Source organism: Bombina bombina, chromosome 2 (assembly GCF_027579735.1).
Source record: "Bombina bombina isolate aBomBom1 chromosome 2, aBomBom1.pri, whole genome shotgun sequence".
Lineage (NCBI taxonomy): Eukaryota > Metazoa > Chordata > Amphibia > Anura > Bombinatoridae > Bombina > Bombina bombina.
The window spans coordinates 948,194,183-948,218,346 of record NC_069500.1 but is presented as its reverse complement, the minus strand read 5'-3'; the positions used below and the strand labels follow the sequence as shown (position 1 = coordinate 948,218,346).

Here is a 24,164-nt window from a genome sequence, read left to right as displayed (position 1 = left end):
AAATTCCTGAAGTTAGTGCGCCTGACTTTGAGGGCTCAAGCTAAATAAATAAAATTAGTGCTCCACTTGTAATCTGGCCCTTAGCGTTTAATGACTATTTAGTACATTTAGGTCATTCTCTAGGGTTGGTACTATTAAGTAGGACAAAAAAAAAATGGAAAAAAATGCAAAAATACAAACATAACATACAATATATTATTAAACACAAATTAAGCAAACACTATGATTAAAGTTTACAAATTTAAATGTTTAATGGAATAAGTTATCAATTGAATTGTACAACATATTTTTCAGATTACAGAAATAAACAGAAGAGAAATATTTTAAAAAATAATTACATAAAATTAGATCTGACAGCACAGTGCATTTTTCACTGTTGCAAGATGACTGACATAAATATTTAATAAAATTCAAAAAGAAAGGTCATTTCAAAACTGTGTGCTGTCTTCAGGACCAAGTACCTGGACCTTAATTGTATTTTTGTTTGTTTAAAATTATTATATAAAAAAAATGTATCTCTCAGAAGGAGAAATAAACCCTTATAAAGCCCCTGCAATGAAAATATATCTGTACACCAATGTCAAAAAAAGTTTTTTTTTTTTTTCTTTTCCTTCTTAATAATGTAAAACTGCAATTTAGCAGGTCCATTCTTAAATACATTGATTGTTTGGGAAAAAAGAGCTTATTATGTTTTAATGAAACGTAATTGAATACATTAGTGCAAAGCGTCTTGTGTCCAGATGTTGGTTTTAAATTGATAATGCTGGTAACAATGAACAGGTCGGATAGCTTTATAAATGGAGCCTTCTGTACTTGTAGAGTTCTTCTGGACCTTAAAAATAAAAAACACAAGAAAATTAATGTAAAAAAAATATATGTTTCGCAACTGATGCCAAAAACATAGCAAAGCCATACAGTAAATATTACATTTCAGAATGTTCTGCTCTTTTAACTGCTGCTTCTAAAAAATAATTATATAATATATGGCGCCACAATTTGTATGTCAAATTAAAACTGGGAACTTTTTAATGATTTCCATTTTTATTGACAAAGTGAAGAAATTTGAAAGTAAATACATCCCTAAACAGTAAGTCTTTAAGAATATTTGGAAATGCTGAGCCATCACTTTTATCAATGACATAAAAACATGAAGTGAGTTTACAGACATAAACATTTAAGAATCTGTAAAGATATTTCATATCCACTGGAATATTCTGACAATGCATAGCTTAAAATTTAAAGGGTTATTATAGTGTAATATTATCTTCAGTAGAATTACAAAAAGAGAGTTGGTTAATACATAGCATATTCAAGCTTCTTTAGAGGTAAATAATAGCACTCCAAAAGGGTGCCGGCTTAAGATTTTACCATCCACTTCTAGTACCAAATGTGCTCTATTCTGAGTTCGGTCCAAACACAAGATAACACACCCTGGCTTCACTTGAATCTAGCCCAAAATATGAATTAGTATATATATATATATATGTGTGTGTGTATATATATATTTATATAAAACATTGCCAAAATGTACATTTGGAACATTGGACATGGTGTTCAGAGTGAAGGAGCATGGAGTGATTTCTATCATTTTCAGTGTAAATTATATAAACATTTGCTTGAAAAAGTGAAGTGAATATAATTTAATTGTGAACTAATACAACAGTATTGATTGTGAATTTCTCACTAAAGCTAATTGACTGATAGGTACAACAATACAACTCCCATAACTCTATTTGGGAAGGGAAACCCTCCTCAGGCGAACAAGAACATTTAGTTTATTCCAGAGAGGATGTATTTTAATATATATTTTTTTAAATACCCTCTTTTATATGTTCTGAAGAAAAAATACAACAATGTAACTTTAAGTACCTACATGGGATGACATATAGCAGAACTTCTTAAAGATAACTCAAAGAAACTTTTTTTTTTCTTCAAAATTATATGCATGCCTTATAATGGATCAAGAGAGGCAGAATACTTTTGTAAATACTGTATTAGGTATTCAAAGTACTGTACTGCATTATGGTAGGTATATAAATAGTTTCCTCTTCAATCTGACATTCTCCTCTATATAGCACTTCTTCATTAACCCCTTAATGACAACTGACGTACCAGGTACGTCCTGCAAAAACTTACAGTTAGTGACAATGGACGTACCTGGTACGTCAGTTGTCTAAGAGAGTGCTGGAAGCGATCGCAATCGCTTCCAGTAGCTCTCAGGGTATTGCAGTGATGCCTCGATATTGAGGCATCCTGCAATACCCTTTAAAAAGCATCCGATGCAGAGAGAGCCACTCTGTGGCCCTCTCTGCACCGGTAGCAATGGGGCCGTTCGTTGGTGGGTGGGAGCTTACAGGGAGGAGGGTGGGCGGCCCATCGCTACCCGGCATCCGGTTCCTTCAAGTGCATTGTGCACGCCGGATGCCGGGAGCGTGCGGGGGGGCCTGCGTACGTGCGCGCGCGTGCATGTGTGTGTGTGCGCGCGCGCGCAGCAATCACTGCCGCCAATGAATTTTGTTAAGAGGGAGGGGGGGCAGCAAACTGTAATTTTTTTTTAATAATAATAGGATCTGGTAGGGTTAGGGGGGTGGGGGGTACTGGGGGGGGCAGCTACACTACAGAAAAAATGAAAAAAAAAAACATTTAAAAATAAAAAAAAAACACTTTATTTTTTGGGGAAAACTGGGTACTGGCAGACAGCTGCCAGTACCCAAGATGGTGGCAATTAGGTAGGTGGGGAGGGTTAGAGAGGGGTTTGGGGGGGATCAGGGAGGTTGGGGGTTAAGGCAGGGGTCCATCACAGCTGAATATTTAAAAAAAAAAAAAACACCTTTTATTTTAGTACTGGCAGACTTTCTGCCAGTACTTAAGATGGCGGGGACAATTGTGGGGTGGGGGAGGGAAGAGAGCTGTCTGGGAGGGATCAGGGGGTGGGTCAGGTGGGAGGCTAATCTCTACACTAAAGCTAAAATTAACCCTGCAAGCTCTCTACAAGCTACCTAATTAACCCCTTCACTGCTGGCTTAAGACAAGTGTGGTGCGCAGCAGCATTTAGCGGCCTCCTAAATGCCAAAAAGCAACGCCAAAGCCATATATGTCTGCTATTTCTGAACAAAGGAGATCCCAGAGAAGCATTTACAACCATTTGTGCCATAATTGCACAAGCTGTTTGTAAATAATTTAAGTGAGAAACCTAAAATTGTGAAAAATGTCACTTTTTTTTTTATTTGCTCGCATTTGGCGGTGAAATGGTGGCATGAAATATACCAAAATGGGCCTAGATCAATACTTTGGGTTGTCTACTACACTACACTAAAGCTAAATTAACCCTTCAAGGTCCCTACAAGATCCCTAATTAACCCCTTCACTGCTGGGCATAATACATGTGTGGTGCGCAGCTGCATTTAGCGGCCTTCTAATTACCAAAAAGCATATATATGTCTGCTATTTCTGAACAAAGGGGATCCCAGAGAAGCATTTACAACCATTTGTGCCATAATTGCACAAACTGTTTGTAAATAATTTCAGTGAGAAACCTAAAGTTTATGACAAAATTTGTGAAAAAGTGAACAATTTTTTTTATTTGCTCGCATTTGGCAGTGAAATGGTGGCATGAAATATACCAAAATGGGCATAAATCAATACTTTGGGTTGTCTTCTAAAAAAAAATATATACATGTCAAGGGATATTCAGGGATTCCGGACAGATATCAGTGTTCCAATGTAACTAGCGCTAATTTTGAAAAAAAGTGGTTTGGAAATAGCAAAGTTCTACTTGTACTTATTGCCCTATAACTTGCAAAAAAAGCAAACAACATGTAACCATTAGGTATTTCTAAACTCAGGACAAAATTTAGAAACTATTTAGCATGGGTGTTTTTTGGTGGTTGTAGATGTGTAACAGATTTTGGAGGTCAAAGTTAGAAAAAGTGTGTTTTTTTCCATTTTTTCCTCATATTTTATATATTTTTTATATTAAATTATAAGATGTGATGAAAAAAATTGTATCTTTAGAAAGTCCATTTAATGGCGAGAAAAACGGTATATAATATGTGTGGGTACAGTAAGTGAGTAAGAGGAAAATTACAGCTAAACACAAACACTGCAGAAATTTAAAAATAGCCATTGTCATTAAGGGTAAGAAATCTGAAAAATGGTCCGGTCATTAAGGGGTTAAAGCGACAGGAAACCACAACATTTTCTTTCATGATTCAGATAGAGAATACAATTTCAAACAACTTTGCAATTTACATCTATTATAATTTTTTTTTTCATTCTCTTGTTATCCATTGCAGAAGGAACAGCATTGCACTACTGGCAGCTAGCTGAACACATCTAGTAAGCCAATCACAAGAGACAAATATGTGCAGGCACCAATCAGCAGCTATCTCCCACTAGTGTACGATATGTGCCTATTCTTTTTCAACAAGGGATACCAAGAGAACAAAGCACATTTGAAAAATGAATTGAATATAAATGTGTCTTAGAATTACATGCTCTATCTGAATCATGCAAGTTTAATATTGAGTTTCCTATCCCTTTATCCACTGAAACTGGTTATCAGGAATGTTTTCCAGATTTTAAACAATCTTACATGAAAAATAAATTAAAGATCCCTGTCACTTCAAAATGTATTTGGGTATTAAAGACCTCTGAAAAGTGGTAATGCTTTGCAATGTATTTTTTCCAATCCAAATTAAATTTGAGCTTAAGTCTTACAATGGTATTATAATAAGTTTATTTCACTTTCCCATCTAATCTACCACATTTTGCCTTTAAATTAACATGATTAAAAATTGAACAGTATGAATAGCACAATCATTACTTTGAACTACATTGCCAGCACATGTAGGCGTTTATTTAAAGTTCTAGTTCTATAGAACTAAATTTAGATAATGATAATACATATTCACCTACCTACTAAAAACAAACACAATTGATGAATACAATGAAAATCCTATTTTTTCAAATTATTATTGTTCTACCTCCTTAGATGACGCTTGTCAGAAACTTTGTGTCAGTCTTAGAGCAACAGTTACATTTCCGTAGCAACAATGGAGTGTTTGAGTCAATAACCAATACTAATATGAAAGTATTTTGAGGGTCTGTGCTTTTTAATGATGTCAATTCTCTTTGACTCAGTGTTGTATTTTGTTTCCTTTTAATAATGCACCTTTACTTGAGCTCTGCTTATGTCGACATTTGGTTTGATTCTGCAGTACCCTGTGTCTTCTGGATCTCTGTCTTTGTATTGTCTACTACTCACTGGCCTTGATTTGCCACCAGTTTCTGCTGAGACTATTTTGATTAGCGTTACCTTCCCTATGTGGACTAATTCTTTGTTATTGACCCTAGTTGAACTCTGTTACTGAGTCTTGGTATTTGGACGAACTATACTTTTGCGCCTTCTACTGATTTCCTGGTTTTGACCTTGGAAACCCTGACTTTGTTTCCTTTTTATAACCTTTCTACTGCTCACTACTTCTGCCCATCTACATTACCATCTACGGGCATCCCTTTTACTGAAATATTTGCTTTTTGCCAAAAGAGGGCCTTCGTCTATATTCCTAATGGCTGAAGCTCTCTGCCCTGTTGGTAAAAAGTCTCATCACTATTGTGAGGAACCAACAAGAATTGTTGATAGGCAAGTTGTAGCTTGAGAGCTGTTTAACTAGCTGCAGGGTTCTGGATGTGAATGAGAGATGCACCGATTGCAATATAATTAACAAAAGGAGCCTACAAAAATGGAATGATTCCTCTCCACGCCAGCGAGTTTTTGATCATCATGACTTATAGCAAAACATCAAACTCAGCCTAGGGTCTAATCTCGGAATTACATTCTCTCCAGTAGCAGAGTGACACTTTTAGCAATTGTTTGCAATAAACAATTGGTTGAACTATCAGGAGGTTTGTAATCACAAATGCATGAAAAAAAATATTATAGGGTATTGTGATACAAGCAATATATCTATTAAGTAATTATTTATATAATCAGCCCAGAAAGGAAAAAGAATCTAATATTTTTGATGTATACACAGTAGAATTTTTCTGTAACATATCATTCAAATTTTTCTTTAATAAACCAGTTTCCCACATAAATACTATCACCCTCAGAGAAATAGAATGTTTCGATTTCTGAAATAAAAAGTCCCATAGCTAGACAGCAAATTAGATGAAATAACTGACATCATAAAAAATTAAATAGATTCAAATTGCTTCTATTGTTCCAGACAATTACAATAAACTTTAAAGAAATACTAAATAGTTCTAAATAAAGAAGTCTATCCAGTTTGGATGGGCATTGCCCTTAAAAGGGCATTTAGCTCTTTTACATTGCCCAAAACCGTAAGCTAAAAATAAAACCCACCCTATAAACCCTTAAAAAATCTAACACTAACCACCGACGATCCACTTACAGTTTTTGAAGACCGGACATCCATCCTCATCCAGGTGGCAGAAGTCTTCATCCAAGCGGGCAGAAGTCTTCATCCAAGCAGGCAGAAGTCTTCTATCTTCATCCATCCGGCGCGGAGCAGGTCCATCTTCAAGACATCCGGTGCAGAGCATCTTCTTCTTACGATTGCTTTCGAAGAATTAAGTTTCCCTTTAAATGATGTCATCCAAGATGGCGTCCCTTACATTGACTATTCCAATAAGCCAATAGAATGCAAGCTCAATCCTATTGGCTGATTGGATCAGCCAATAGGATGAAAGCTCAATCCTATTGGCTGATTGCAACAGCCAATAGGATTCCCCCCCTTAATTCCTATTGGCTGATAGAATTAGTTATTATTTTTGATAATTTCTTCTTTTATTTTGTGTAATTTAGTGTTTATTATTTTTTGTAATTTACATAAATGTATTTTATTAATTTAATTTATTTAATTTTATTGTAATGTTAGGTGTTAGTGTAACTCAGGTTAGGTTTTATTTTACAGGTAACTTTGTATTTATTTTAACTAGGTAGCTAGTAAATAGTTAATAACTATTTAGTAACTAGTCTACCTAGTTAAAATAAATACAAACTTAGCTGTGAAATAAAAATAACACCTAAGCTAACTACAATGTAACTATTAGTTATGTTGTAGCTAGCTTAGGGTTTATTGTACAGGTAAGTATGTATTTAGTTTTAAATAGGTATTATTTAGTTATTAATAGTAGGTTTTATTTAGAATTATTTTAATTATATTTAAGTTAGGGGGAGTTAGGGTTAGGGTTATGTTAGGGTTAGGTTTAGGGGTTAATAGGTTTATTATAGCGGCGGAGTGGGCGGACGGCAGATTAGGGGTTAATAATAATATTGAAATAGTGTTTGCGATGCGGGAGGGCGGCGGTTTAGGGGTTAATAATTTTATTTTATTATTTGCGATGCGGGAGGGCCTCGGTTTAGGGGTTAGTAGGTAGTTTATGGGTGTTAGTGTACTTTGTAACAGTTTAGTTATGAGTTTTATGGTACAGCTTTGTAACGTAAAACTCATAACTACTGACTTTCAGATGACATTACAAATCTTGTCATTTTGGGCTGTACCGCTCACTTTTTGGCCTGCCAGGCAAACTCGTAATACCGGTGCTATGGAAGTCCCTTTGAAAAATAACTTTTTAAAAAGTGCGGTACTGACGTTGCATGACGGCCAAAAAAGTGTGCGGTACACCTATACCTATAAGACTCGTAATAGCAGCGGTAGGGAAAAAGCAGCGTTATACTCATAACGCAAAACTCGTAATCTGGCTGACTGTTTGTTCATGGCTTAAAGGGACACTCAATCGAAATTAAACTTTCATTATTCAGATAGAGCATGCCATTTTAAACAACTTTCCAGTTTACTTCCATTAACTAAATGTGCACAGTCTTTTTATATTTAAACTTTTTTGAGTCACCAGCTCCTACTGAGCATGATATATTGCATCTATGGATATCTATAAAAAGGCAGGACCTACATGCCCAGGACCTCTTCTTTTAGCAACAATAGATTTAACAGTTGATAGAAAAGCCTATGAAGGAGTATAAGAAATTGTAGTATTTCCACTCCAACCAGAGAGGAACGGAATACAGAAGACTAACACTTTGTTGGCATATATAGGAGTTCAGATCATTCACATTTGTCCTTAAAGGGACACTCAATCAAAATTAAACTTTCATTATTCAGATAGAGCATGCCATTTTAAACAACTTTCCAGTTTACTTCCATTAACTAAATGTGCACAGTCTTTTTATATTTAAACTTTTTGAGTCACCAGCTCTTACTGAGCATGTGCAAGAATAAGTGTGTATGCATTTGTGAATGGCTGATTGCTGTCACATGGTACGTGTATGCATTTGTGATTGGCTGATGGCTGTCACATGGTACAAGGGGAGTGGAAAAAGACACAACTTTTAAAATTGTCAGAAAAAAAAAATCTACTACTCATTTGAAGTTCAGACTAAGTGCTATTGCATTGTCTTGTTATCTTGCATTTGTTGATTATGCAAATCTACTGTGTTGACTGGTCCTTTATTCTCTTCATAATTTCTAACATAGCTATTACACAGCTATTACATCAACTTATACGAACGTTTACTACTTCCCCCTTATGTATTTCATATTTTTACTACTTCCCATTTCATGCTCATATTATTTAACGCCAGTCATTTACTTTCTTCAAACCTACTACATTCCTCTCAAGAATACATTATGTTATTCCATGTTAATAAAGTTAGTTCAAACCCTTTCCCATCAGCTTATAATAGTCGCTTAATGCTCATGTGGCAGCTTACAGATCCTCATTCTTTTAGTCACTCAACCAATGTATGTGGGCATCATATTAATTTTTTTAAGTGCTTTATTATTTTACTGTAGTAAATCATAACAGCTTCTATACACTATAGTATACGTGTTATAGTATTTAGAAATATACTATGCTGGGTTTCATATTATACAGATGTATTTATCATGACTTAAAGGGGCAGTAAAGTATTTTTTTATGTATACATAGTGCATATCACTAACAAAACACTGCATTGCAAAAGATGAACATACTAAATAATGTTTTAAGAATTTACACTAAGGGACCGATTCACTATGCCCTGAATGGGGCCAACTCGCCCTGTTTCCGCGCAAGCCTTGAGGCTCGCCGGAAACAGGATTAAGAAGCAGCAGTCTTAAGACCACTGCTACTTAACTGGACCTGCCGTCTCTGAGCGGCGTACAGCATTGAACCCGATCGAATACGATCATGTTGATTGACACCCCCCTACTAGTGGCCGATTGGCTGTGAATGAGCAGGGGGCGGCATTGCACAAGCATTCCATGAGAAATGCTTGTGCAATGATAAATGCCGACAGCGTATGCTGTCAGCATTTATTGATGTGCGTCGGACATGATCTGCAGAAGGCGGCATTGCACAAGCAGTTCACTAGAACTGCTTGTGCAATGCTGAATGCTGACAGCGTATGCTGTCCGCATTCAGTGATGTCTGGCCAACATGATACGCTGCAGATTTTGTTAAATTGGCCCCTGTGGCTTTGAAAAGCCTCTTCGGCAAGTTGATCTTATCATCTTTGCTATGACCAATTAGGGATCAATATATATATATATATATATATATATATATATATATATAAACATCTTGGCTGATTAAGTAATTGATGTATAGCATGTTGCAGTGTCATATACATTATCCACTCTGAGAACAATAAAAAAAACTCAATTTTCCATGCAGGACACCACCAGTGAAACAATCAGGGGTGGTCTTTACATGACACCACCAATCATCAGGTATGCCCTACTCACTAGCTGCAATGATTGCATTTCCCAAGTCAAACTTTGCCTATGTATTTAACCCCTTTGTGGGCGTTAAAAAAGCACATACATATCAAGGGTCAGCATTGCAAAAATTGCATGTTTCAAAGAATGTTTAATGCATTTTGAGTTTAATGCTCCTTTAAATTATGAGTTTATTTTCAAATGTTTGTGACTTTTGTCAGCATATAACCCAATCAATGATCTTGCTGTAAGGCAAATGTTACAGCATCCAACAATTTAATTAAACTTAGCCTCTAAGAATGTATAAGACAAGAAAATATTGCTGATATATTGCAAGTATACTTCTGTAATATAGGAATGTAATTTAAATGAATAATTCCCAGACAAATATTGGTTTTGTTCAATTATACAGTGACTGAGTATGTATGCATGGAATAGCCTTTAGCCATTTTTTGTTTTCTATGTCATGTTTTTACTTTAAATATAGACAGTTGAACATAATTACCCTAAGCTATTTTTAACAAACATACAGCCAGATTACGAGTTTTGCGTTATGGCTGGCTCGCTAATAACTTGCAAGTTATTTCCACCGCTCACTTTTAATAGCGCTGCTATTACAGGTTTGCAAAAAAACGGCTTGTGCGGGCGATATGGTTGCGTTGAGCTCCATACCACACCCAAATACAAACAGTGTTTTGACGTGCTTGTGCACGATTTCCCCATAGGCATCAATGGGTAGAGCTGGCTAAAAAAAAGCCTAACACCTGCAATCGCAGAGCGTAAAGCTCCGTAACGCAGCCCCATTGATGTCTATGGGAAGAAAAATGTATGTTTAAACCTAACACCGAGTCTAAACACCCCTAATCTGCTGCCCTGACATCGCCGACACCTACATTACACATATTAACCCCTAATCTGCTGCCCCAACATCGCCACTACCTACCTACACTTATTAACCCCTAATCTGCCAACCCCAATGTCGCCACCGTCACTATACTAAAGTTATTAACCCCTAAACCTCTGGCCTCTCACATCACTAACACTAAATAAATATATTAACCCCTAACGTAACCCTAAGTCTAATCCTAACCCTAACGTAAACCTAACACCTAACTTTAATATAATTGAGCTTGTATTCTATTCGCTATTCCAATCAGCCAATAGAATGTGAGCTCAATCCTATTGTCTGATTGGGTCAGCTAATAGGATGAAAGCTCAATCCTATTGACTGATTGCAACAGCCAATAGGATTTTTCCCCCTTAATTCCTATTGGCTGATAGAATTCTATCAGCCAATCGGAATGTAAGGGACGCCATCTTGGATGACGTAATTTAAAGGGAAACTTCATTCTTCAACAGCCATTGGAAGAAGAGGATACTCCGCGTCCGATGTCTTGAAGATGGACCCGCTCCACGCTGGATGGATGAAGATACAAGATGCCATCTGGATGAAGACTTCTGCCCGCTTGGATGAAGACTTCTGCTGGCTTCGAGGAGGACTTCTGCCCACTTGGATGAAGACTTCTGCCGCCTGGATGAGGATGGATGTCCGGTCTTCAAAAACTGTAAGTGGATCATCGGGGGTTAGTGTTAGGTTTTTTAAAGGGTTTCTTGGGTGGGTTTTATTTTTAGCTTAGGGTTTTGGGCAATGTAAAAGAGCTAAATGCCCTTTTAAGGGCAATGCCCATCCAAATGCCCTTTTCAGGGTAATGGGGAGCTTAGGTTTATTTAGATAGGATTTTATTTGGGGGGTTTGGTTGTGTGGGTGGTGGGTTTTACTGTTGGGTGGTTGTTTGTATTTTTTGGGGGCAATGCCCCGCAAAAGGCCTTTTTAAGGGCCATTGACAGTTTAGTGTAGGCTAGGTTTTTTTTTATTTTTTTTATTTTTTTGATAGGGCTATTAGATTAGGAGTAATTCGTTTTTTTTTGTTGAAAATTTATTTTTTATTTTGTGAAAATGTAGTGTTTATTTTTTTGTAATTTAGATAAATGTATTTTGTTAATTTAATTTATTTAATTTTATTGTAATGTTGGATGTTAGTGTAACTCAGGTTAGGTTTTATTTTACAGGTAACTTTGTATTTATTTTAACTAACTAGTCTACCTAATTAAAATAAATACAAACTTTGCTGTGAAATAAAAATAAAACCTAAGATAGATACAATGAAACTAGCTTAGGGTTTATTTTACAGGTAAGTAAGTATTTAGTTTTAAATAGGAATTAGTTATTAATAGTAGGTTTTATTTAGATTTATTTTAATTATATTTAAGTTAGGGTTAGGTTTAGGGGTTAATAGGTTTATTATAGCGGCTGAGTGGGCCGATGGCAGATTAGGGGTTAATAATATTTAAATAGTGTTTGCGATGCGGGAGGGTGGCGGTTCAGGGGTTAATAATTTTATTATAGCGGCGACAATGTCGGGGAGCGGCAGATTAGGGGTTAATAATTTTATTTAATTATTTGTGATGCGGGGGGCCTCTATTTAGGGGTTAATAGGTAGTTTATGGGTGTTAGTGTACTTTTTAACACTTTTATGCTACAGCTTAGTAACGTAAAACTCATAACTACTGACTTTAGATGGCGGTACGAATCTTGTGGTTATAGAGTATACTGCTCACTTTTTGGCCTCCCAGGCAAACTAGTAATACCGGCGCTATGGGAGTCCTATTGAAAAAGGACTTTTTTAAAAGTGCGGTACTGACGTTGCGTGACGGCCAAAAAAGTGTGCGGTACAGCTATACCTACAAGACTCGTAATCGCAGCGGTAGGGAAAAAGCAGCGTTATACTCATAACGCAAAACTCATAATCTAGCTGACAGTGAATGTGTAGCAGTAGTACAGGATTTGCATATAGGGTATTTAGATACTATGTGTGTCAGTACCAAATGTGCATGTCCCACAGAATTACAGCCGGTGGGTGAAAATACTGGAAATTGCTTATGGTATAGTTTTGTTTTTTTCATGTCTCTTAATTTGGAACATTTTTAGTGACACATATAGTGTCACATAGTTAAAATATTTAATCATTTCAGTGTTAAAACATTCTATGACTAAGACTCTGTTTCTAAGCCATTACATTTCAGTAGTTACTGTTTTGATTTGTAAAATCATCTAAATAAAGTATACAGAATAATAGGAGTATCTGGTTTAAAAAAAAAACAACAACAAAAAAAACTTTGTGGATTCCTCTCAGTTTAAAAACACTGTATAGTACATACACAGTATATATATTCTTTCAAATCTATTCCAATGCACAAGAAGAGTCACTCTTAAAATTAAAAAAAAAAGAGTTATATGAGACTTTTCTTGAGCTGGTCATGTCCAGTTGAAGTACTGGAGGCAGTGTATAAGCAGTTTAAAACCTGTCATGTATATGCAAAAACATCCAGCATCAATATTTATAGCTTCTGCTCTCAATGTTGATTTAAGAGATACCATTCTTGTCAGATTTGCTTGCTTCTACAGACTTGAACATTCAGGTCTTTGATAGCCATATATTTAGACAAGGCTTCAATGCACCCCCCATGATCTGGTATAGGCATTAGTAAGAAACTGCTACTTACTTGTTCCTAAAAGCATAGCTGCCCAGTGTAGAGAAACAACTCTATGAAATATTGCTGTCAGATCCCCTGCACAAGTCCTTTTAATAAGGATTCAAGAACTTCTTAATAGTACTGGCTACAGTTAGCTGGTGGCCAATGCAGCTCTACTACATCTGCTTGGCTTGTGGATACTGGACTGTGTGGAGACTCAGCATTTGAGTTTATCATTGCCCTGCCTGTCTGCTGAAGTCCTAATGCAGTGTCCTTGTCAGTGGAGTGTTGATTGGATGTTTGTTTGTCCCCCAGCACTTTGTGCAATGCAGGTCTAGGAGTTACAGTTCCCTGTAATCCTGTTGTGCAGAAGAGATACTGCTGACATGCTTTTTTTTATCTGCTGCCATTGAGGATCCCAAGCAAGAATTGCACTGGAGCAGATGGACTGGCACAGTCCCCGAGCATTAAAGTCTTGGTCATGGGAAACAGATATTTGGGACTAAAAATATATTTGGAATTGACACACCATTGCCCTGATTCCAATTTGGAGACATTGTCATGGAAAAGAGGTGTTGACTGAAGGTCCCCCCCTGCTGTTAGGGAAATTTGGCTTAGTTTTTAAGGGTCTACATTTTTAAAGGGACAGTAAATACCAGAATTTTTGTTGTTTAAAAGGATAGATAATACCTTTATTACCAATTCCCCAATTTTGCATAACCCACAATATACTTTTTACCTCTGTGATTACCTTGTATCTATGCCTCTGCAAACTGCCCCCTTATTTCAGTTCTTTTGACAGACTTGCATTTTTAGCCAATCAGTGCTGACTCCTAGGAGCTTCATGTGCCTGAGCTCAATGTTATCCATATGAAACACATGAACTAACGCCCTCTAGTGGTGAAAAACTGTCAAAATGCTTTCAGATTAGAGGCAGTCTTTAAGGTCTAAGAAATTAGCATATGAACCTCCTAGGTTTAGCTTTCAACTAAGAATACCAAGAGAACAAAGCAAAATTGGTAATAAAAGTAAACTGGAAAGTTGTTTAAAATTACATGCCCTATTTAAATCATGAAAGTTTTTTTTTACTTTAGTGTCCCTTTAACTTATTGTGACTTTGTGCTACTAAGATAGTTAGATAGTGATATAGGTTTTAAAAAAGACTCAATTCCATCAAGTTCAACCTTTCAAATATGTCATATATTAAGGTTTGTCCTCAGCAAACTATAATTAAACAATTACACAAATGTCAATTCTATAAGAACAGGCACATTTTTTAGAGGGATTTTACAAGGATATTCATAGATCAGTGGAAGCAAAAGATAGACAAATAAAATAAAAGTAAACATATAAGCTAACACATTTTGATGATTACTGCCTAATATGTTTGAATAAAGGTTTTTTTTGTTGTCACTTTACTATTAAATATTAAATTCTTACATGTGTGCAATTAATAATGTTATATCATTCTCTGTAGTTTTATAATTAATATAATGAAACATCTAACAACTACATTGCAATTATAAATGATCATTTGAACACTGATGACCAATTTCCTAACACATAGGGGTCACAGATTAATATTTTAGAAGACTTAAAGGCTGCATTAAATTTATGACTAATAAAAGCACAATTAATAACATATTTTTCAAAAAATGTGGTACAGCCCAGAATGAGGTTAGATTGCAGGGTATCCTATGTTTACAGTTATACCCTCCATGGCTGTTTTGAGGTGTGGCCCATCTACTAAAAATCACCATAGCATGCAATTTATGTTACATTTTTTTCCAGCAGAAAAAAATTTTTTGTACACATTCTTAGTTCTCCCAGGGGGAACAAAAACCAGTGCAGAGGGCCACATGTATCCCATAGGCTGTCATCCCTGATTTAGAAGATCATATTTAATTTTTGGAAAAGTTTCATATTTAAAAAGTGATATTTGAATGTTCTGTTTATCTGACCATGTGCAATAACTTTAACATTCTATAATGTCTCTCAAATAAAGGCAACAGATCCAATGTACTGAATTAAAAACTTCCAAAAATCCTGTAAAAAGCTGCCAGAGATGTGTTTCAGACTTGAAAATCCCACAAAGAGAAATGCAATGCACTTCACATATGTGGCAATTCTAATGGATTGGAATAGAACCCACCGTGTTGTATTGCTAACAAATGATTATATCTCAGTGATGTTAACTTGAAATAGTTCAGTGAGTGGAAAAATAGCTAGCATTTATAAGTAAACGTGTATAGTAGTGACGAAAATCAATGGGATTTTTTTAGACATTTTTAGATGTTCCTTATTGTGTTGAAATGGCAAAATGGCGGGATCTTCAGCAAGTGACAAGTAGGTTTTTATAGACTGCGCAAACTAGGGGTATGGATAGTGAGTTCTAGGGGTCTTCCTCACAAAATCCCCAAAATTTATCTAGGTACAAAAAGTTTGAAAGAACACACAAGCGCCAATGAGGTGGGATCTTCAGCAAGGCCAGATTGGGAAATCAGACAGGCCCTTGAAAATTTTGAAGACCGGGCCCATCACACAACCCCCGGTCAAGCCAACCCTCCAGGCCAGCCAAGCTAGGGTCATGTATGGTGATAAATATATTAATTATAATAATGGAGAAGCCAGGTACCGTTGCTGAGGTTCTTTTCAGATCATCGTCTAAGCGGAGGGATATGTTCAAAGGGCGGGCCCAGCTACCAAAGAAGGGCCACTTCTTGCCTGTATTTCTGCTTGTTCTTTCCTTTTCAGGACAGGTCTAAGTTAACCAGCCTTGGTATGTCCAATGCTTAATCCCGGCCTACAGCAGATTAGCCCCAACTCACTGATCCCTTAAAACGTCCCTTGGCGCTGGAAGCCACCGGCCCACCGGGAAATCTCCTGGCATTGGGATGCTTGGGATAAGCTTAACGCTATCCTATTAAATAATTTAAAGGCCAGTGTTATGAATACCTCATGATTTAGATGATAAGTGGTTAATTTTCTTTAAGCCTGTGTGCTAGAATACATTTGTTTTTTTCAAGAACTGTGTTGCTGTGTTTGTGTTAATGAGTTTTATCCTTGATCAGCCAGAAGCCCTAATAAATAAGCTTGAAGAGGCACAAGAGAACTTTATTGCCCCCAACCTGTCAGCTCCAGAGACACAAAGCAGTGTCTCTCACCAGAAATAGATAAGGTGTTCTATAATTTCAGGCAAGGGCTCAAAACTTTATTGCCCAAACTGTCAGCAAAGGAATTGATGAAACACAGGTTCTTTTTCAAAGAACTAACATGGGGTCATAAAGAGAGGGGTGGATATTTTCCCTAGCCCCTCTACCAAGAAGGTTGGGTCAAGCAACTTGATCTCTTGGAAGCATATATAATAATGTTGTGTTTAACAATTCAAGTGTTCATTCTACTTGGGAGGCTGCTGCAGCTTGAGTGACAATCTTTATGACCCATCTTCCTGAGGCAGATACCAAACCTAGTAAAGTGTAAGGTTTTGGTTATTTCTCCTTTTTATTTTAAAATTGTTTGCTTGTGTATAATTCTATTTGTTAACATCTTTTTATTAATAATGCATTGTGCTAATTTTTCGCATAATAAATCATTCAATTATTAAGCTTTGGCCTTTGTCTAATATTCAGAACCACCTTACTGAAAGAGACTGGTAGTATTATTACTGTTTTTTATTAGTGTTTTTTGCTAAATTGTATTCTGAGAGTTAATGTGTAAGTCTGGGTTTTTCCTTAGGATTTTCCCCATCAATAAAGCATAATTGGTGGCCGCTTATTTAGTTTGAGTGGCAGTAAAGGGGAGCTTTGGGCATTTTATCTAAGTCTAGTACAGACTAGAGAGTGTTGTTAACCCTTGCACCCACTGAACTAAGTCACAGGCTTGCCTGGAGTGGCTAGACTGTGACAGATTAGTAACAGTAGAGAGGGTCTGTTTAACTCTTTCTGTGCCAATCTAGTGACTGGCGCATGGTTGGTTAACCCTGGTCATTACAAATTGGTGGGCAGCGGTGTAAATAATTGTTTTCATTAGATTTTATCCCAGTACTTAAAGAAATTGAAACTCTCACAATTTCCAAAGGCTAAAACTCAGTGCATTATATAGTTACACATTGCAAACAGTCCCCTTCCCTATTCTCTGTTATTCTATTTTATTTTTACTATGGAGGCATACCAGCAGCAGTCCAAAGTAATGATGGCACTGTTATGCCAGAAGAGAGTTATTCCCTCTTGTGGGAAGACTAAAGATGGATTAATAAAAGTTCTTATAGAATATGAACAGCAGCCAGGCTGCACAAGCTGATGCCTCAAGAGAGGTCTCTACAGCTGTGGGCAGTGATTCATCAAGATCTGGAGATCCATTGGACTGTTATTTGCAAACTGTTTTAAATCATATGGGCTCAGCGGATCTAAGTTTGCGCATGGAGCTGATCCTCAAATTCCAAGAACAGCAGGCTGCTAGGGAAGCAGCTGAGTGCCAGGCTGAGAGAGAAGCTCTGGCCTCAGAGAGACAGGCTGCTGAGTGCCAGGCTGAAAGAGAGAGAGAGGCTGTTAGGGAAGCAGCTGAGTGACAGTCTGAGAGAGAGGCTCTGGCCGCAGAGAGACAGACTGCTGAGCACCAGGCTGAAAGAGAGAGGCTGCTAGGGAAGCAGCTGAGTGACAGGCTGAGAGAGGCTCTGGCCGCTGAGAGACAGGCTGCTGAGCACCAGGCTGAAAGAGAGAGGCTGCTAGGGAAGCAGCTGAGTGACAGGCTGAGAGAGGCTCTGGCCGCTGAGAGACAGGCTGCTGAATGACAGGCTGAGAGAGAGTATCAGTTACAGCTTGCACGGTTGGAGAGAGAAACTGTCTCACCTGTTGTTAGTGAACCTAGAGACTCCTCTTTAATCAGACCACAGGCAGAGAGTTTGCCTACCCTGGAGAAAGATGGAGACTTGGATGTATTCCTGCGCAGCTTTGAAAAAGTTTGCAGACAGTTCCAGCTGCCAAGGGAGCAGTGGTCCAAGGTCTGAAAGGTCCTGCACTGGAAGCTTCTGCTGAACTTGCCCCAGAGTCGGATCAGGACTATGATGTAATTAAAGCTGCACTGAAGAGGAGGTATAATCTCACTCCTGAGGTGTACAGAAAGAAATCCCGTACATCAGAGAGCTATGCTGCCGTTGTTGGAAGCCTGACAACAGCCTTTAAACAGTGGATAAGAGGGCTAAAGATTGCCACTATGGAGGAGCTGGAAAAGCTAATGGTGAAGAAACAATTCATACAGCTGTGCCCAGCATAAGTACAGGAATGGGTCCTGGACAGGAAACCCAAAAACAGCATGGAAGCGGGTGAATTGGCAGCTTTTTACACAACCAATAGGTCACCAGTGAATGGGGAGAAAAGCCTTTGTTAAATGCGCATCCACCTGGAAACGAGCTGCTTCACGACCCCCTTCACCAAGCCTGTTGTGCCTTTGTTTAATGTGTCTGTTCCTTCTGGGAAAGGAGGGATGAGTGCTGCATCTGGGCAGGGGGATACCTGCAGGTGTTTTGCTTACAACAAAGTGGACCACATCAGCTCCACTTGCCCAGAGAAGATTAAATTGGTGCAATCAGCTGGAGGGGAGTAATCCCTCAAAAGTACCAGCATCTGTTTGTTTGGTTACATGGCCAGAGGAAATCAACAATGAGAACTTACAACCTGTTACTGTCGTAGCTAAGGTAACATTGGGGCTTAGGGACACAGGTGCAGCAGTTACTCTTGTGCATCCAGGGCTGGTGAGGACATTCTTCCTGGCAGACTGTAGCAGTTAAAGGGATTGGGGGGAATGCAACTGGCAGTGCCTATGGCACATGTTTACCTTGATTGGGAAGCGGGGAGAGGTTTAAGAATGTGGGGTATCTTAAAATATTCCTGATGATGTTTTACTGGGTACTGATCTTGGCAGGTTGTTATCCTTGTATGTGTCTGAACAATGATACATTGTGACCTAGTGACATTAGCTTAGGCCCTAATAAGCAGAGGGCTGTGTGTAAAAAAACTCAGAGACATGCTTACCAGGAGGGAAGACAGAGTGCATATGTGCAAAGTGCTGTGTCTGAAATGCGGGTGTCTGTGCTGAGATGTGAAACTGTAAGAGGAGAGAATGACTGGGAAGAAGATGGATAGATGGTGTGGGTCTGTCTGTGCTTCGCTCAGTAGGATCAGGATAACCAAATTTAACTGTACAGTGTGAGACTGACTGGGGAGAAAGGCAGATAGAATGTTTGGGTCTCTCTGTGCCTGAACTGGTAGTATCTCTAGAACATAGTTTAAATGTACAGTGAAAAAATACTGTGAAAGGAGGCAGATGGGTGATGTTTGTCTGTCTGTGCTTGAAATAGTCAAATATAAAAGAAAGGAGTGAGGATATGGGGGAGAGAATGACTGGATGACTGGGTCACTGGATGATGTGTGCAGGACAAGTGGAGCCCCCCCGTTGAAAGAAAAAGACAGAATATATGGGATAAATGGCAGAAGGAAGATATGTGCTTGTCTGTACCAGTGTCAGAAGGATCCCAAATTCTGTGTGAGGAAGTAAAGTAGCAGACTGCAAGTGAGAGAGAGCATAGGGAGAATATAGCCCACTCTTTGCCAGAAGCAGCAGGGCCCCAAAATCTAGAGTGTGTGGGGGAGGAGGGTACAGGATACTCCTTTGAGGGACCCCCCAGGGGTGAGTGTGAAAGATTGTGGGTGACAAAGACCCCAGTAACCTCAGCTGTGACCTATAAGCAGACTGCAGAAGACTAGGGGACAGAGACTGACAACATACTGCAGATGCAAGGGGGAGGAGTACAGAGAAGTGTATTTACACAGCCCAACAGTACCACTCAGCAGATACACTGATAGGTTTTAAGAGTCAAAGTCCCCAGCAGGCTCAGCAGGGTAGGGCCCACAGTGGGAGAGAAGGGGGCAGTTGGGCAACCCCCTACCAACCATAACAAAGTGCAGGAGTTCAAGCAGTCTACTCAGTGGAGTGGCAAGGATCCCTGGGTAGTTTATCAAAAGCAAATACATTCAGAGGGTGTGAAAAGAAACTAGGCTTCACAGACACCCTCTGTAACAGGGTATGATGTACATTTCAGAGACATGATGCAAGCCTTATTGGGGGGGAGGTACCTGAAATACTCAGCACTGCCATGCCATAGTCATAAAAGAACAGTTGCAGGATTCTACTGCCAGAGAGGGAGTGTATGAGATGGGGCAGAATGTTCCTGTTACTAACACCCATGAGGCAGAACAAGCTGCATGGGAGGGGTCCCTGCAATATATTAAATCTGCTGGGTGGAGAAAATTGTGTGTCATTTTTAAAAGGGTGGGCATCATGATGGCAAAAACTGCTATGTGCAATTTTTCTGTGGATGGCGTTATAACCTCAAGGGGAAGCTTCTTTGATATGCAGCTGGAGTGACTGGTGTGCCACATCCCATTGTGTCTCTTATTTGGGGGAGGTGTCATGAATATCTCATGATTTAGATGATATGATACAGGGGTTAATTTCTTTAAGCCTGTGTACTAGAAACTTTTTTTTCAAAAAGAACTGTGTTTGCTGTGTTTGTGTTAATGAGTTTTTTCCTTTGATCAGCCAGAAGCCCTAATAAATAAGCTTGAAGAGGCACAAGAGAAACTTTATAGCCCCCAATCTGTCAGCTCCAGAGACACAAAGCAGTGGCTCTCCCCAGAAATAAATAAGGTGTTTTATAATTTCAGACAAGGCTCAAAACTTTATTGCCTAAACTGTCAGCAAAGGAAGTCTCTCTTTCATGGGGTCATAAAAGAGAGGGGTGGATATTTCCCTAGCCTAGGGTTGCCACCCGTCCCTTAAAATACAGAAACACTTATAAGTTACACATGCTGCAGGGTATGCAGGGAGGAATATAAATAGTGCTTCCAGAAACACAATTACATGTTCCTCCCTGCAGCATGTGTAACTCATAAGTGTCCAGGAAAACATGGCTGAGGTGGCAACCCTAGCCCCTCTACCAAGAAGTTTGGGTCAAGCAACTTGATCTCTTGGAAGCATGTATAAGAATTTTGTGTTTTAACAATTCAAGTGTTCATTCTACTTGGGGAGGCTGCTGAAGCGTGGAGTGGCAATCTGTGTTACCCATCTCCCTGGGGCAGATACCAAAAGTGTAAGGTTTCTGTTATTTCTCCTTTTTATTTTAAAACTGTTTGCTTGTGTATAATTCTATTTGTTAACATATTTTTATTAATAATGCATTGTGCTATTTTTTTTGCATGATAAATCATTCAATTATTAAGCTTTGGGCCTTTGTCTAATATTTGAACCACGCTACTGAAAGAGACTGGTAGTATTTTGTACTGGTGATTTTAGGTTATTTTTTTTGCTAAATTGGTATTCTGAGAGTTACTTTGTAAGTCTGGGTTTTTCTTTAGGATTTACCCATCAATAAATCATAAGTGGTGGCAGCTAATTTAGTTTGAGTGGCAGTAAAGGGTAGTTTTGGGCATTTTATCTAAGTCTAGTACAGACTAAAGAGTGTTGTTAACCCTTGCACCCACTGAACTAAGTCACAGGCTTGCCTGGAGTTGCTAGACTGTGACAGATTAGTGACAGTAAAAAGGGTCTGTTAACCCTTTCTGTGCCAAAAAAAGTGACTGGTGCAGGGTTGGTTAACCCTGGTTGTCACAGCCAGTCTACCCTAAATGTTTTTATTGTTTAAAAAGATAAATAACACCTTTACTACCCATTCCCCAGCTTTGCACAACCAACATTGTTATATTAATATACTATATAATCTTTAAAAACTTGAAATCTCTACCTGTTTCTAACCCCTGCAGGCTCCCTTTTTCTAAGTGCATTTTATTAGCTTTCAAAGCAAGACAGTGCTAAATAATGTGTTTTATATAGATAGGCACTGTGCTCATTCTTGTGGAGTTACAAATGAGTCAGCCCTGATTGGCTAAAATGCAAGTCTGTAAATAACACTGAGATAAGGGGGCAGTTTGCAGATGCTTAGATACAAGGTAATCACAAATGTAAAGAGTACAGTATATTAATATAACCATGTTGGTCATGCAAAACTGGGAATGATTAATAAAGGGATTATCTATCTTTTTAAACAATAACACATCTGGAGTAGACTGTCCCTTTAAGCTTACACTTAATAGGAAATGTGGCAGACTTTATGGGCCTATAGTTCTTATCTGACATTAAAATATATATTCTATGTGACAATCGTGCATAAAAAAATGGCTATGCGTGTTGCTGAACCCAGGAAGTTTATGCAGAGATGTTGCCTTTAGATTATCAAAACTTGCCATACTGCGTCCATATGCAAATATAGAAAATGGATAATGTTATTTTGCTGCATAAATGAATTAGAATCTTCCAACTATGTTAATATGGAGATATGAAGTCATTTTGCTAGAATTTTTTGTAATATTTCTGGCTTATATTAAGTCCAAGGTTGCAGTCAATAAAGAGAAAGCTGACAAATACCTGACTGACTGACTAAACAAGATGTTTAAAGCAAATTGGACACTAGCATTTTCGATGTACATTTCTAAAAAAAAAAAAAAAAGTAGAGAAATAAGGTGAAAAAAGAAACTAATATTAATAAAGGAAAAAAACAATGATTTTTTTCAGTACTCACAAAATGAAAATGTAGAACTTAAAATCAGTGCTCCCCTATACTAAACTAAAATCTTTCCCAGGTATGGAAATTAAAGGGACAGTCTACTCCATAATCGTTTTTGTTTAAAAAGATTTGATATCCCTTTATTACCCATTCCCCCAGTTTTGAATAACCACACCTGTTGTATTAATACACTTCTAGCTTCTGTGATTACCTTGTATCTAAGACTCTGCAGACTGTCCCTTATTTCAGTTCTGTTTGATAGACTTATATTTTAGCCAATCAGTGCTGACTCAAACTCCACAGGGAGTAAGCACAATATTATCTATATGGCACACATGGATCTAGCGTTGTCTAGCTGTGAGAAAACTGTCAAAATGCACTAAGATAAAAGGCGGCCTTTAAGGGCTTAGAAATTGGCATTGGAGGCCTACCTAGGGTTTTAGTTTTCAACAAAGGGATACCAAGAGAACAAAGCACATTGGAAAGTTGTTTAAAATTGCGATGTCCTATCTGAATCTTGAAAGTTTAATTTTGACTAGACTATTCCTTTAAGTCATTCTCCGGGCTGTGGAGGCTGCAGAGTTTAGATTTGAAATTTCCAATAAGCAAGTACTAAAATCTGTAAAATTCTCAGCTATTTCAAGTTTGTGTGACTATAGACTCTGTCATTCAATTATCCTTTTGGTTAATTTATGATATTTTAAATATTCGTGTAATAGCTTTAAAAACATATATTCTGCTGGTATATAAATGGTAGATGCTAAATATTTGATTCTTTCTGTCAATAAGACTTTATCAACTATCATTTTCAATTTTTCCTTAGAGGATGATATGTTCATGAACTCTACTTTGACCTCAATAACTTTAGTACAAGCATGAAAAACAAAACAAATAAAAATAAAAATAAGCTTGTGACTGGGAAAACTGAGAAGAAAATCTCAGTCTTATGGGACATCTTGAAATCTTTTTTTTTTTCTTCAAAACTACATATCAAGAGATTTTTTCTATAAGTATTCTGAGATGAAGTAGTCATATTAAACCTCAGTTAAAGTGAATGTAAATTTTGATGCTAAGAGTGCCCGGTTTTTAATAATTTGATTAAAAACAGGGGAAGATAATTCATCAAAATTTACATTTCACTCCTGTTGTGAAAAAAAACTTACCTTTTAATCTTCTAGCAGCTCCAGCTTCCTCCACCCGTTGCAAAGCCTCTTCCTGGGTCTAAAATGAGGAATCCGGCTTCCTCCAATCATGGCGTTGAATCAGACACT

The 24,164-nt window shown here is 37.7% G+C and overlaps 1 protein-coding gene across 2 annotated transcripts in view; it reads right to left on the bottom strand.

The window, feature by feature from the left end:
* Nucleotides 1–226: 226 nt before the first annotated feature.
* Nucleotides 227–24,164, bottom strand: part of CCSER1 (coiled-coil serine rich protein 1) — a 1,500,652-nt gene continuing 1,476,714 nt past the window's right edge. For both annotated transcript variants that reach the window (XM_053703431.1, XM_053703432.1), the window contains one exon: nucleotides 227–832. In XM_053703431.1, the coding sequence (XP_053559406.1) occupies nucleotides 792–832 (41 nt within the window). In that variant the 3' untranslated portion in view covers nucleotides 227–791. The remainder of the gene's footprint in view (nucleotides 833–24,164) is intronic.